At 36.2% G+C, this 14079-nt stretch overlaps 4 protein-coding genes across 5 annotated transcripts; 1 reads left to right on the top strand and 3 right to left on the bottom strand.

Annotated features, from left to right (window-relative positions):
- Nucleotides 1–1284: 1284 nt before the first annotated feature.
- Nucleotides 1285–3526, bottom strand: LOC143358530 (uncharacterized). The gene is made up of 2 exons (XM_076795708.1): nt 2877–3526; nt 1285–2733 (listed from the first exon to the last, which is right to left on the bottom strand). Exons 1-2 carry the CDS (start codon nt 2937–2939, stop codon nt 1432–1434), a joined length of 1365 nt encoding a protein of 454 aa, XP_076651823.1. The 5' UTR covers nt 2940–3526; the 3' UTR covers nt 1285–1431.
- Nucleotides 3527–3567: 41 nt separating this feature from the next.
- Nucleotides 3568–6628, bottom strand: LOC143358635 (FAD-dependent oxidoreductase domain-containing protein 1). Of its 2 annotated transcripts, none has more exons than XM_076795929.1 (7): nt 6258–6628; nt 5334–5606; nt 4764–5237; nt 4542–4687; nt 4371–4457; nt 4135–4288; nt 3568–3970 (listed from the first exon to the last, which is right to left on the bottom strand). In XM_076795929.1, exons 1-7 carry the CDS (start codon nt 6342–6344, stop codon nt 3716–3718), a joined length of 1476 nt encoding a protein of 491 aa, XP_076652044.1. In that variant the 5' UTR covers nt 6345–6628; the 3' UTR covers nt 3568–3715. The 2 variants fall into 2 exon arrangements, with proteins under 2 accessions (XP_076652044.1, XP_076652045.1); XM_076795930.1 differs by having other exon boundaries at nt 6365–6626.
- Nucleotides 6629–7071: 443 nt separating this feature from the next.
- LOC143358573 (uncharacterized) lies at nt 7072–10377 on the bottom strand. The gene is made up of 5 exons (XM_076795789.1): nt 9775–10377; nt 9252–9581; nt 8220–8355; nt 7699–8149; nt 7072–7621 (listed from the first exon to the last, which is right to left on the bottom strand). The coding sequence occupies exons 2-5, from the start codon at nt 9418–9420 to the stop codon at nt 7340–7342; spliced, it is 1038 nt and encodes a 345-aa protein (XP_076651904.1). The 5' UTR covers nt 9421–9581; nt 9775–10377; the 3' UTR covers nt 7072–7339.
- A 238-nt stretch (nt 10378–10615) lies between these two features.
- On the top strand, nt 10616–11565 carry Nd-b22 (NADH dehydrogenase (ubiquinone) B22 subunit). The gene is made up of 2 exons (XM_076795790.1): nt 10616–10820; nt 11138–11565. The coding sequence occupies exons 1-2, from the start codon at nt 10711–10713 to the stop codon at nt 11460–11462; spliced, it is 435 nt and encodes a 144-aa protein (XP_076651905.1). The 5' UTR covers nt 10616–10710; the 3' UTR covers nt 11463–11565.
- The last annotated feature ends 2514 nt before the right edge of the window (nt 11566–14079 follow it).

Here is a 14079-nt window from a genome sequence, read left to right as displayed (position 1 = left end):
GAAGAAAGTTCAGAGGAAAACTCGGGGATCTTATCATTGTTTATTCCTTCAATATACAATGAATGAGACCAAGCCATAGGTTTCAACGAGTAGACTAAACAAACCGCTAAGTGGCGACGGCAATCGGCATCGGCTGCATTCGAAACGCCCGGCCCGGGCTATGATTGTCACGAGCGTGTACGTAAAACGACATAACTTCATTGTAAAAATTATTATAGTTCTGCAACGTTCTGCAAGCCAATTGTGGTATTAAAATAAAGTAGAGAATCTCTACTTTATTATATGTAAAAATCATCGCGTGGACCGACGTGGCGCATATGCTAATTCATTAACGAAGAGTAAAGTAGTAACATGGGCGTTTCTGTGGAAAAATAAGTGCCGTCTTTGACACTTAATTTACAAAAATAGAGGAATGTTATCGATAATTTGGAATTACTAAAGTGAAAATACATATTTTGAGACGTTATATCCATCATATATAGGAAATTTAAACACTCCTTAGTACATTTTAACATATTTCTAGCGCGTATGGAAATGTGCCCATTCATTTATAGGTTAGGTGTTCGTCTTTTATATACATACACTCTGCACCACGAGAGAACCGTACCGCGAGAAAACCGATTTTCGTTCGTCGCTGCGCATCTTCGCCCTGATTGGTGGTATTCCCACTCCGTACGCTCCCTTCCCAATGCACAGCACATGCGCGCAGTGACGCCACGCCATACCGGGTGTTTACACAGTATGGTCACGATTTCCTATACCCTATATTTCCATGCTAATCCGTTTAATTACGGTACGCCGCGTATATGAAGTGGAGTGGGAGTTGTGAGGTTCGCAGCACCTTCCGCGGCCAGTCAAGCTGCGCGAAACGGTACGGTTCTCTCGTGGTGCAGAGTGTAGGTGAAGTTTACACGCTCTGTAAACATACAAAAAAAGAATTTTAAGTTTTAATATTCAAGGGTTTTAATACATGGTTATTTTAGATTATATTAGCACGGTTAGTTTTTGTTTATTTGAAAGTTAATTTTGTCCAGCTAAAAAGGCCATTCGTCACACTGTGCGACGGTCGGAGTCGCCTGGGGACCGGGACCACTCAGAAAATGAGAAGTAATGAATGAAAAGTATGAGTAACGAGCGATCGCTACGCGACTCGGTACACATTAGAAAAAAAGGAACTGGAGCGAACGCTCGACGGTTTTCGTAACGGCCGGCAACTCCCGAATTCGAATCCCGAACAAATAATTATAATTTAAAACAGGTTTAAATAATTTTGTACATTATTTATAGATAATATTATTTACTTTTTCAAAAAATATAAAAATTACAATTTACAGACTATTTACGAACTATGATTTACAACTATTTACAAATTACAATTTACAGACTATGTACAGACTATTTACAAATTATTTACAATTGTTTACAAATTATTTACACGTCATTTTCGGAATCATCAGACGCGTACAACCAAACGCCTTCGTTTTCCAAAACGGAATCAATGACGGTGTCGAGTTGGTGGAGGCTGTCTTCCTCCTCTGTTGCATGGCGAATGAAATCCTGCCAAGACTCGGCGGACACGCTTTCTACAGCTTCATCCAGAAGTTGGCGGACATCCGCCATCTTGTTAGTTGTATTTCGCGCCTTTATGTACTCTTTAATTCTTGCCCATGCTAACTCGATGGGGTTTAGTTGACAGTGGTAAGGGGGAAGGCGTAATACAGTACATCCATGTTCTTTCGCGTATTCGTCAATAACGTAATTGTCTTCACGATGCCTGTATTTTTCTACTAACATTACCAACTGCGACTTGACGTAGCTTGGGTCCAACTTTTCCCCCTTACCCTTCAGCCACGTGATAATGTCTTTTTTTTGCCAACCTATTGTCGGGTATCTTTCTAGTTTTACACTATGATAAGACTCGTTATCCATGACAATAACCGCCCCATCTCGCAGCATGGGCAAAAATTTACGAAACCATTCCAAAAATATGTCTCCGTTCATTTCATTGTGATAGTCGCCAGTATTTCTTTTCGCCTCAAAACAGAGGAGGGCCCCAGGTACGAAGCCGTCTGATGACCCGACGTGCGCTATTATTAAACGCTTTCCTTTTTCGAGGGAAGCAGGTATATCGGTCGATAGCCCCCTTTGTGCCGTGTTTTTCGGGCAGCTGACACTGCTGTCGAACTGAAGTTTTCTCCTGCAATCCCCTGCGTTTATCATTGTTTCATCCAAGAAATATATAGGACGCCCTTCCGTCCGCAGAGATCTAATTTTTCGGATGTATTGTTGCCGCCAACAAACGATGTCTGGCTGGTCGATTAAAGCGCTATTGCGCTTTCGGACGATGAATTTAAACCCCATGCGTTTCAGTAAACGGTATAGCGATGATTCACTGAATGATGGCAGTTCTTCATCGGTGTTCACAGCTTCTAGTATTTTTTTCATATTTGGAATTTCTCGCCGAAACCAAAATTCGCTAACTTTCTTTCTAATGGCAATGATGTCATCGTCCGATGTTTTTTCTAATATGTTGAGGCGTGGCCTTTTTTTATTCGGCGATGTTACGGCACCGGTCGTCTTATATTCCGACAGAGTCTTTATAATAGTTGTCCGTCCAATTCCTGTCTGCTTCGACAGAAGGAGAACAAGCGCCTTATATTTTATTTCTGGCTTCTCGGCGAGTGCACTTTTGTACAAATTGATAATGATCTTCTTCTGAGAAGACACAACGAACTAGAAACAGAAAAAAGTTTTGTAAACGTAAGTACACCATAAAAACCATGATTTGAAATACAGATTTCTAATTAATTAAAGAAAAAAATATTTCGCGCTTACGGTACCGAAATGCATGATAAATGTTTATAACGCGAACTTACCTTTCCTGATGGATTTTTCTTTGGTGGAGACAATTTTGAAGTTCCAGGAACTTGTTTCTCCATTTTACGATTAACAGTCGTTATAAAGACTCGCAAAATAAAAAAATAAGCTTTCGCTCAACTATAATCAATTCGGAAATTGTTCTGCATACACCCGGTAGAAGGCTGCGAATGACGCGCTTGGCGTCGCGCGCCTCTGCACCGCATGGCGTCACTTCAGTACCGCTGCGCGCATGCGTTGTGCATTGGGAAGGGGGTGTATGAAGTAGGAGTATAGCCAATCAGTGATGAGATATCGGCCAACTTTTTTCGCGCATGCGCGGCGATTTTAGCATCAGTGAAGTAGAATTTTGGATAAAACAGGGTGACCATACCTTGATCACCCTGCAAAATTTTTAAAAATTGTTATGATTTCATTTTGAAAATAGCGAACTCTACGCCTCTTTGTAGCTCCTTCTCCAATATTAGCTGCCATTGTATAATAAAATATTAACAATAACTTATCATAAACTAGTAGGACACTCGTTTCAACTCGGAAGAGATTATTCCGGTACTTTCCCGCCAATATCAATGCCCCACTACCTTTTCTTCATCCAATTGTCATACATATTTATTATACAGTTCGATAAATCTCTAGACGTTTATTAAAATGATTAATTAAAACTTATGTATAGGCACTCGCAAATAAAACGCTGTTATGATCTAAAACATACTTATTTATTGCTTATAAGTATATACAATTGGTAGCTTGAAAATTGTATAAAGTGACATAGGAATTTGTACAAAACTACTTAGTATTAAATTAGGTTACACCTATATTAACAGTAGTGAGGGGCCTTTTAAACAATATTAACCTCGCGTACAGGTAAATTGTCAATGATTCTATCGAAATTAAGTTTTGATAAATCAATGGTGGTGTATTTACCATCAATAATTAATTCTGAGATCGCTCTACCTACAGCTGGCGCTTGTTGAATCCCGTGTCCACTAAATCCAGTTGCAAAAACTAGATTTCTATGATAAGGATGCGATCCAAGTATTCCATTTTGATCGAACGTATTATACTCGTAATATCCTGCCCAACAGGATTTTAACTGAAAAAAAGAAAGAACATTGTGTATATTAAAGGATCGTTCCATCTAACGAATACTAGCATAACTTTTATGGTTTAAGCAAAACAAAACTGCTGTTTATCGAAACAGAAAATTGATATTGGACAATGTTATTTTTGAGAGAAGTAGTTCAGAATGCAACATACTTTCAATTTCTCAAAAGCTGGTACTCTATTTGCAAGTAGAGGCCAGACTTTTTCATCAAAATAATCATAATCAACACTTAAATCTGTAACTGGTGGTTCATCCGACTCTTCTGGTGATCTTCCACAGATGTAAGTACCTGCTAAACCTTCTCTCCTAACCATTAAAATATAATCATGAAAACATTGCATTAACATGTAAAGAATCAAATGCATCCACAATTTACTATAACATTCACCTGAAATAAGTTCCACTATAATCAATTGTCAATGGAGTGTTTATACCGGGTCCCTCAGGGCAATGAAAACAATAAACATATCTTTTTCTGCATAAGAAAATTATTCCCATAAGTACTCGCATTACGTTATTTTAGATAGAGACTTCATGAAGTTTATTATTAACTAATTACCTTGGTTCAACAGGTAATTGCATGCTCCGCATCCCATCTGCAAGACCAACTTTTGCCAATTTTGCAACGTCTCCACTCGCAGCCCCAGCAGCCACAACAGCTATTGCAAAAGTTATGGTTTTCGTTTCACCTTCTGGAGTCACTACCTATCAAACAACAAGCTTCCTTAGCAACATAATATGTTTCAATAGTACATGTTACAAATTGAATACAAAACCTTACAATTAATTTGTCCAATTTATCTTCTGTATCATCCTTGTACAGGAATCCCTTCGCATCTGCACAAGCATATTCCACACCCAAATACATTGCCTTCTTTTTAAAAGCGCACAGGAGAGTCCACGGATCAAACCATCCTTCCTTGTCCAATCCCAAGCAACCTAATGCAACATCTTCTGAATTGATCCATGGAAACATGTCCTTCAACTTAGATGGTGTCATCAAAACATTGTTTGCTCCAAGAAAATTCTGCAATTTGGAATTGTTTGATAATGTTTCAGCTCCCTTTTCTGATGCCAACATTAAGTATCCATACGGATGAAAGTATGAATCGATTGCAGGCTCTCCATTAATGCCTAAATAATAATTAATATTGCGTAAGAATTCTGCACCAAAGAGGGACATCTCGATGTTTTCTTGCAGGGAAAACTGTTGACGCAGACCACCTGCAGAAAGAACTGTTGATGCTGTGGTGTACTAAAATAATTTTCTAATTAACTTATGGTCGTTAATAATTAATTGGACACTTGTCCAATAAGTGTGAAACGAATATATATGCAATTGTGTGTTTACCATGGGATCTTTCTCAACAACAACAACTTTCAAATGTTTGTGAAGTCGCTTTTTCAACCAGTATGCTATAGAACTGCCCATTACGCCCCCACCAATCACGACAACATCACAGGTTTTTGAAATTTCTGGTGGACGATCTGACCATGGGATTACGTTATCATTGGAGTCCCATGGTGTGATAGCATTTTTTATTGTTTGTAGATGATTTTTAAAATCCTTTAGTTTGATTGCATTAGAATTCTTTTTCTTTTGGTCATCTTGTTTAATAATTCGCTGAAATATTGAAAAAAAAGATATCATGGAATTGTAAATGTAAAGATTATATTCAATATTTTTTGTATGGGATGTACATTACAAAATAAGTTAGCTACACACAATAGAATTTACTGTGCTTCACTATGTCAATTTGCACTAATGTTCAGATTAGATAAAAGTCATTTGTTCATTCAGATAAATAGAATGTATAGTGGAAATGATAAAAATTAATTATGTTCTATTTATTTTGATTTCTAACTTTATATTCTTATAGTAAACTTAAAATTTCTGTGATGAATGATTTTAATAATTTGCAATATATTTGTATGGTACAGTTAATAATGTTTTTCGTGATGAATCATTTTAAGAATTTTAATCATTTTTAACAATTGATAACATGATTTACAAAACAATACAATATAAAATTTGAAAGAATCTGATCTACTTAAAGAATAATTTACTCCAAAAATCCTCTGCCTTCTCTCGCATTTTTTCACTTAATCACATAAATTAATTAAACGACAATAATTTATAAAAATAGTAATCTAATAAGAAATGACTTTTTCCTAAATTCTATGGTAAGTTCATTCATAAAGAATGAATATAACAATTATTAAAGCAGTGCTGGATATCATTTCGATAATTAACCTACAACTTTTTATTGCTTACCTTTTCGGCGAAAGATCTATTTTGAAGAAAAGTACATTTTTGTAGAAAGTTAATTCGTCTTTTATACTTAAGAACTGTTAACAACATATTTACAGTGTTTAACTTACAATAACTGATCGAACACTATGTCACTTGAAATCGAGTACGTCTTATTTTATATCATTCAGCTGTAGATGTACCTGATTCATTATAGATTTCTGATCTTTCTTGAAATGATAAGATAATTTGAATGATAAAACAATTTTTTTGATCTTAGGATCATATTGTTAGACCTGCAGCGTTTTATCGCAAGTTAGATAAAATTTTTATCCTTTAATTCCATGTGCACGCGTATATCATATCATCATTGGTACATGTGCATTCTGTTATATAATGTCGCGCGATATATCGATTGCCGATTCGATATTTACTCAAATCAACGTTATTGTCTATCATTTCTAAGAATAAAATTAATTAACCACACTACTATAAACAGTACTATAAAGCACGTTAAAATGTAAGTACTACGGTGAACGAAAAATAATCGTTGCTGCAACAAAAGCTACGTTTTTTTTTCTTTAAAAAATGTTTATTATATTGTAACAAAAGAAGAAGAATGTGTAAAATCGTTCCACATAAAAAACGCCAATTTCTCTTTTCTTTCCCTTTTCAATTAAATTAAAAATGTTTGAACCATTAGAAAATATATAATTATGTTTGAGAGAGTTTACAGAATTTTACTATAATTTATTTGTCACATAAAAAAGCAGTAAAGCAACTATAAAACGTGTATACGAAAATGATTAAACTAGGTACAAATGAGATTTCGCACAGATTCTATTAAAATAACTGTATTTATGTATAATAGTAGGTTATAATATAACGATAACATTTCATTTATGTACATGAACAAGCTTCATCGATGTATGTTACAAAACAGAGAACACCACACTAATTACAAAAACTGTCTTTATTGGAATACTTTCAGCACTGCAGCAATTGTTGTCCAATTTATTCCTTCATGGATACTATCTTCTCATCTTGTTTATGTTACAATATATCACAATATCTTTTGACTTGGCAGAAACCAACATTAAAAACTGTCAACCCTTGTTGGTCTGTCTATCAATCATGTTACATGGTATTAAAACTAACTTGGGAATCATCCCAGGTGGTGCAATAAATTGTTGTGTACTCTGTGGTGTACTACGTCCGGAATATCTGAGCTCAGCTTCTGTCACAATTTTACAAATATTCATTTTGATATCTGCTTGCGCTTTGGGTGGAAGTCTTTTAACAGTTTGGGCCATACTGTCAAAAAATAGTTCGATACTGCTTTTTCCTTCTGGAGCTAGATAAACTTGATCGTAATTATTCCTTGCATCCTATAAATTAAAAAAGAAACAGTATAGTAATAACTATATCCCCAGTAAAAAAAGAACATACTCATCATTAAACTTACATCGTCTTTGGAGACAGTTTTATTTGGGCTGCCTGCAACTGGTGTAGTAACAAAAATTGGTGTATCTACTGTCCTATTCTTGAATGGTGATGTTTTCAGTATACTGTAAGTCGTAGGAACTTCTGCTGGATCAACCTTCACCTTCTTTGGCCTTATTTTCCTATACTTCGATTGAATTTGTTGTGTATACATATCGATATCATTTGCTATGGTTTCCTCCTCCACACTTTTCATTCCAGTATCCCCATTATCCGTCAATTCCATAGATTCTCGATCCAAGATAGGATCAGCAGTTGTCTCCTCTAGGATTTCCAAGTACTCACTGTAGTCTTCATCGTTACGATCCTCAAGCTGCTCCAGCAGACCTTCAGAACTAATTCCACCAGCATTTATGTCCTGGATGTAGTCCTCTGTCAATTCTATACTTTGTGGCTGGTAATCAGACTCATATCTAATTGCAGAATTTTAAAAGATACTTTATATATTCTTCAATTACATTGTAGGAATGCTATTGTACTTACGGGAATTTTAAGAAACTGAGGTGATCCTCAAAGATCCATTTTTTTCTGCGTACTCCTTTTTCAGTCTTATTTTTATACTTGAGTATACGGCAGTAGGTGTCTCTCAAATTTTTCCATCGCAACCGCACCCAGGTAGCTGCAGATTTCAATAAAAATACACTAGTATTTGTTTTGTTGATCAAATTTGTAAATAAATTTGTAATTAACACGTTTGCTGTTGTATGTAGGTATATTTTATTTTGATTATTGATGACAATGAAATATTAAAATAATGATTAGACTATTTTTAGAAGAATAAGATTTATAAGGTATAAATGTTCGTATGGCAACAAGCAGTATAGATGAACATTCTATTGACTGAATTAATATGAGTGTATATAATTACAATTGAGACAGAATTAAATGAACAGGTAGCAGAAATAGGTACCAATAAAGTTACATTAAATTAATTCTACTGTTATAGAGTTAAGTTCATTTGTTATATTTGCCTGTTGTCGATGTCTATACCATTACAATGCTTTACATTTACAAATATCAGTAATGAGTCTTAATACATAGTTTGTCATCCTTGAGACAGATAACTATTGCAGAAAACTAATACAATGTATGCCGAAACAACTTAAACTAGTTTGATAAGTTGAAGAACTTTGGACAGAATACTAGAATCATTCTAAATCAAAAAAGTCACATTGGAAATATATATATATAATATAATGGAGTCGATGACTATTTCGTGTTTCAAACAAATAAGAAAAGAGTCGAAATCTTTTAAAATTATCCACGCTAGTTTGGATTATATCACATGATATTATTATGCTTATTTTATGTATATTTTACCGATATCATGATATTAAAAAAGATTTTAACGGAATCTTTGGTCATTGATTTAGTGTTGCTCCTCATTGAACAATAAATAAAACTGATGTGTACGACAGTGTAATTCGATAAAACTTGATTGGTACCTGTTTCCACTTGCTTTCTGTTTAATTTTGTCATGACAGTAAAAAGCGGAAAAAATAGACAAGTTCATACGATCGAGACCGAGCTCGTCGGAAATCCTCCTCCAAACCTTCTGCCGGAATTCTTGCAACTTAACCGAGGAGCCCTTCACATCCGCACTGTATAAAACCGGGTGCTGTTTTATCGCTTCGATAATCTTCAATGAGATTTTATGTGAATCAGGCGGCATCGTCGGCACCATTTCGCCCGTTGAAAATCGTTCGAAGTCCGTAACAATAGTCTTCAATATTGAAAACTGGATCCTACACTCCTAACCTCAAATTCGAGAAACCAACAAAATACAACCGCTACGAAAAACTAATTTTTGCATTTGTGATTCGAACGATCGTCTTATTGATAGAACTGAAATAAGTAGTTATATTTATCGTTGCTATCGTTTCTGAATTAGTCGAATAGATCGATTGGAGGGTTATTCGAGAGAACAAGTGGAATTTTGAAAATATGGTATTGGGATTTTGTCGCTCATTTTTAGAACAAAATTGATAGAGTAGAATTTTTTGACAAAACGAGTTTTAAATTTGATTTGATTGTTTACGATCAATAACAAGGCTTGAACTCATTGCACTACGATTATTATGTTTATGAAAGGTTTCCTTAATTCTGAGCAAAGTTCGCGTCGCGTCCTAAGAATCGGGCGTTAAGTATGTTGGAAATAAAGGATTGAAATGACAGTCGCCATTCTTTGGTAGAAACTGCACTTCCGGTTACCAAAAGTTGTTCAAAAAGATCGAAAGAGATGAAGGTTGAGAGTTGAGACATTACGTTGTGACGAAAGAACGTACTGAGCAGAATTTCAGGATAATTAAAAAGTAATATGATTTCATTTAATTCAGCGGTTAAAAAAATTGAAACAAATAATAAGAGATGGTAATCCAAGGAACAAAAGTGGACCATCTAAATGGCGGGAAAATAAAAGCATGAGGTAAACAAATCGAGAATAAAGAAGCATTTCAAAAAATTATGACACCGCAGGAAAGAAGACACATGCCAAAAGAAATGAATTGCGTAAAAGATAATCAATAATTTTGTGTAAAATACAGTTTCGTATCTACGTTGCTCAATTTTAGAGACACAGCAAAATGTTCAAGAGTAAACGAAACTATTTTAAATACATTAAATATTAAATTGTACATTGTATAATGGATAAAAACTTTTGCGAACTACAATTTTTCTTTAAGTATTGTAAAGATCTTTTATACACTATCATGACTATCTAATTATACAATTCATGGTCATGGGTAGATAATTTTCTTTTTAAATGCTTGTTTAATAAATTAGTACGTAAGAAATGTTATTAAATAAATATTAGAGATCGGAATAATTTTTAGTTTCTTAATTATTGTAGTTTCCTATCTACGTCGCGCTTGCTCCATGTATAGTTCATGACGGTTCAGTTATGTAATGTATATAATAGCAAAACTGTGTAGGAAAACAATAATCCAAAGAAACGAAATTTTTGAATTTGGAGAGAATGGCGCATGTACCATCAGGGTTAATTACTCATAGTCAAAAGGTGTGCAGATTATACAAACGCGTCATACGTACTATGCAGGATCATGCTATGGAAAGTGCCAACTTTAGGTATGTTCATAGGTGTAACCATAATTCCAAATTCAGAATTTTCCTTAAAAAAAGTTTGTCATTCTTAATAAGCCATTGCTATTATTACAAATGTCTTTATTTTCATAGATATTCTTTAATTATAAACAATAAGAGCTACCGAAATAATGCGAACTAATTCACATAAATTTTTGGTTACCTAACCTAACTAAATATGACAAGATAACGTCGTCAGCATCAACTTAGTTTTAGTTTATCGCAAGAATTCTGAAACACCTTGTGTAATATTGATTAAATGGCACTCAGTTAATAATTCTCTAAGGAATTTTATGTTCAAGGTTGCAACAGGCAATACTCAGAAGTATGTTTGATAAGAACAAAGACATAAAAGACGCTCGTGTTGCAAAAAAGTTGGTACTGGAAGCTGAGGAACAATGTTTCCAATATACGTGTTACATGCGGTTTTATTTTCCTGACTCAGTTGGTGGAATAGTGCGTGACAATTATATTACACTGCCAGATTATCATCTTGATCATTGGGATCCGGTGGAAAAGGCTATGTATCCGAAATACTTTGCAAAGAGAGAGGAAATGAAGGAAGAGTACAAGAAGTTATATTACAAAATGTACCCAGGACATTTGGAAACTGATAAAAAAGCATGAAATATGCTAATATCAAACTTGGAATAAATCATTGTTAGGCTCAACATTTATGTACACGTAAAAATAGATGGTAATTAATAAAATTGTAAATAATGAATAACAATGTACTTATTACCTATATAAACATGCAAAATATTTTTCTGTCTTGGGAGACCAGACTGCACTGATATACATATATACATATGTATCTGTATATGTATCTGTATATATCAGTGCCAGACTGGCCCAGACTAAAAATTCCTATAGACATTGCATGCGATTCAGTGATCTATAATCTATATGACTTCTCAACATCACAGCCCAAAGCTGCCCATAGTTATCCAGTTATATAGATCAGTGAGTCTATTCCTATGTATTTTGTGGTATAACCTAACCACAGACGAGATATAAGAGCCTCTCTGATAAGAGTAGACCAATCACCATATGTTGTTTCGTGTCTCACGATCTGAAATACCGACATCGTTAACAACAACTAGATTTCTTACGCCCTCTACGCTGACGAACGATAAATGTTGCAACTAGATCCACGAGAAGCTTAGACCATAAACATATGTACCTATAATAAATGGAGGGACCTACGGTCGGAAATAATCACTTTTAAGAACAGGAAGCCACAAAATATCAATTTTAAGAACAGGAACTTCGGAAAGTTCAGAAGAAAATTTTAATTAGAAATCCAGAAAAAGAATTGCCGATGTTCATTGAATGAAAAGGTACTCCGAAACAAAAACTGTGTGCTTCTGTTAATAATTTACAGGAGCTTACCAAGAAGGTGAAGGTGGGCCCAGGGTAAACAAGGAAAGCATTGAATGCCCACCTTGGCCTATTCCAAGCTAACCCAAAGTAAATTCAGACATAGTTCAATTACATACACAAGTTTTTATAACCAGTAAGTCTTAATTTTAATTTAAAATGTTATAGCAAATTATAATTGTGCAGCTATTAGCTCGATATTATTCTCTATTTGTAAGATTACTTGAAGTTCTTACAAATAGAGAATAATACCGATTGCCCAGGTCTCACCACGAGGAGGTTGCTGCACAAGAGACCCGAAAGGAAACCAGAAGGAATTCAATACGCTTCCTTCTGACTCCCTTTCTTACAACGACGACTTATAATCTTCTAAACTAAATTTCGCTATTAGCGTATGTCGAGCAATTATTGCGAGGCAAAAGATGTGAATCGGAGAAGAAGTCTCCGATGCACGGGAGATCAAAAACGAATCAGGCAGAAGGCTCTGATTCTTTCAAAGCGAGAAACAAAACCGAACCAGAGCAGAAGGCTCTGGTTCGAGGGTGACGCGACGCGTACAATGCTTGCAGAACCAACTCCAGCCAGCACCGATACTCGACGTGTCCTCACGAAGAGCGATGGCCGAGAGAAGCGTTCAAACGATACCCTAAGTTTCCCCCACCCACCTGTCGCCAGGCAACGACTAGCGTTGAGGCGACTCGGGTGGACTTACGGCAGGGAGGATTTTACACGAGTGAACAGGTCTCTCGAACATCCCTCTCAATGGATCTACGCCGAGCACCGGTACCAACCGGTCTGGTACATACAAGCAAGGTCCGACACAGCATAAGGCTGTGTCGGAATCAAAAATCGAATCGAGCAAAGTGAAGTTACGGCAATAATTACTCGACATTTATACAATACTAATAAACAAGCTTAATAACTAACGCACGCACTCGAATCGAGCAATTATTGTGAGCCAAAAAAAAACTAATTCTGGCAAGTCTCTGAACAATTCCAGAGAAAATAAAAATGGAGCAGAAGGCTCAGATTTACGAGAAAGAAAAATGAAAGAAGCGAACCAGAGTACTAGCCTCTGGTTCGAGGGTGACGCTACCAACTGGTCACAGCAGAAGGCTGTGACCCAAATCAGCAAGCGAAACTAACAAAATGAATCGAACACAATAATTGCTCGACAACTAGTACTAACTTATAAATAATGTGGTCTTCGTTCGTTGCGGTGTCTTCGTTCGATGTGGTGTCTTCGTTCGACGACAAAATTTCTCATCTGTTGCATTCACTCTGAAACAGACTAATAGTAATGAGACACAATACAATGGAGGAACCGAAGTAAAAAAAGACGACGAAACAAAGACGAAACGATGACCCCGTACACGAGTACGGCCTACCTAATATGCACAAGAGTGCGAAATCTATCCAGCTCACGAGAGCCAAGCTAACCCCGCACACGAGTGCGGCCTACCTAACATGCACAAGAGTGCGAAACTACCAGCTCACGGGAGCCAACCTAAGACCAGCTCACGAGAGCCAAGCTAACCCCGTACACGAGTACGGCCTACCTAACACGCACACGAGTGCGAAATCTAACCAGCTCACGAGAGCCAACCTAAGACCAGCTCACGAGAGCCAAGCTAACCCCGTACACGAGTACGGCCTACCTAATATGCACGAGAGTGCGAATCTAACCGGCTCACGGGAGCCATAACAACCCCGTACACGAGTACGGCCTAACCGACAACAAACTAAGAGTAGATGAAGACAGAACTTCAATCTACTGAGGTGGCGCTTCGGGGCGCCCCGGGTTCGCCAATACCCGTACTCACCCACAGCAGTGAGTCCCTGAGGGACCTCCGTTCGGAGGAAT

The sequence above is a fragment of the Halictus rubicundus genome, chromosome 11 (assembly GCF_050948215.1).
Source record: "Halictus rubicundus isolate RS-2024b chromosome 11, iyHalRubi1_principal, whole genome shotgun sequence".
NCBI classification, from domain to species: Eukaryota; Metazoa; Arthropoda; class Insecta; order Hymenoptera; family Halictidae; genus Halictus; species Halictus rubicundus.
Note: the sequence above shows the minus strand (reverse complement) of the source record. Positions and strands in the feature narration are given on the sequence as shown.

Coding starts and splice junctions, on each gene's coding strand:
- LOC143358530 (XM_076795708.1), bottom strand. CDS start 2,939: ATGGAGAAACAAGTTCCTGGAACTTCAAAATTGTCTCCACCAAAGAAA. Junction 2,734..2,876: donor AGAAAAATCCATCAGGAAAG/GTAAGTTCGCGT, acceptor TTCTGTTTCTAG/TTCGTTGTGTCTTCTCAGAA.
- LOC143358635 (XM_076795929.1), bottom strand. CDS start 6,344: ATGTTGTTAACAGTTCTTAAGTATAAAAGACGAATTAACTTTCTACAA. Junction 4,289..4,370: donor TATAGTGGAACTTATTTCAG/GTGAATGTTATA, acceptor TTTAATGGTTAG/GAGAGAAGGTTTAGCAGGTA. Junction 3,971..4,134: donor CAGCTTTTGAGAAATTGAAA/GTATGTTGCATT, acceptor TCTTTTTTTCAG/TTAAAATCCTGTTGGGCAGG.
- LOC143358573 (XM_076795789.1), bottom strand. CDS start 9,420: ATGGTGCCGACGATGCCGCCTGATTCACATAAAATCTCATTGAAGATT. Junction 8,356..9,251: donor CGACGAGCTCGGTCTCGATC/GTATGAACTTGT, acceptor TGAAATCTGCAG/CTACCTGGGTGCGGTTGCGA. Junction 7,622..7,698: donor AAACTGTCTCCAAAGACGAT/GTAAGTTTAATG, acceptor TTTAATTTATAG/GATGCAAGGAATAATTACGA.
- Nd-b22 (XM_076795790.1), top strand. CDS start 10,711: ATGGCGCATGTACCATCAGGGTTAATTACTCATAGTCAAAAGGTGTGC. Junction 10,821..11,137: donor ATGGAAAGTGCCAACTTTAG/GTATGTTCATAG, acceptor TTTATGTTCAAG/GTTGCAACAGGCAATACTCA.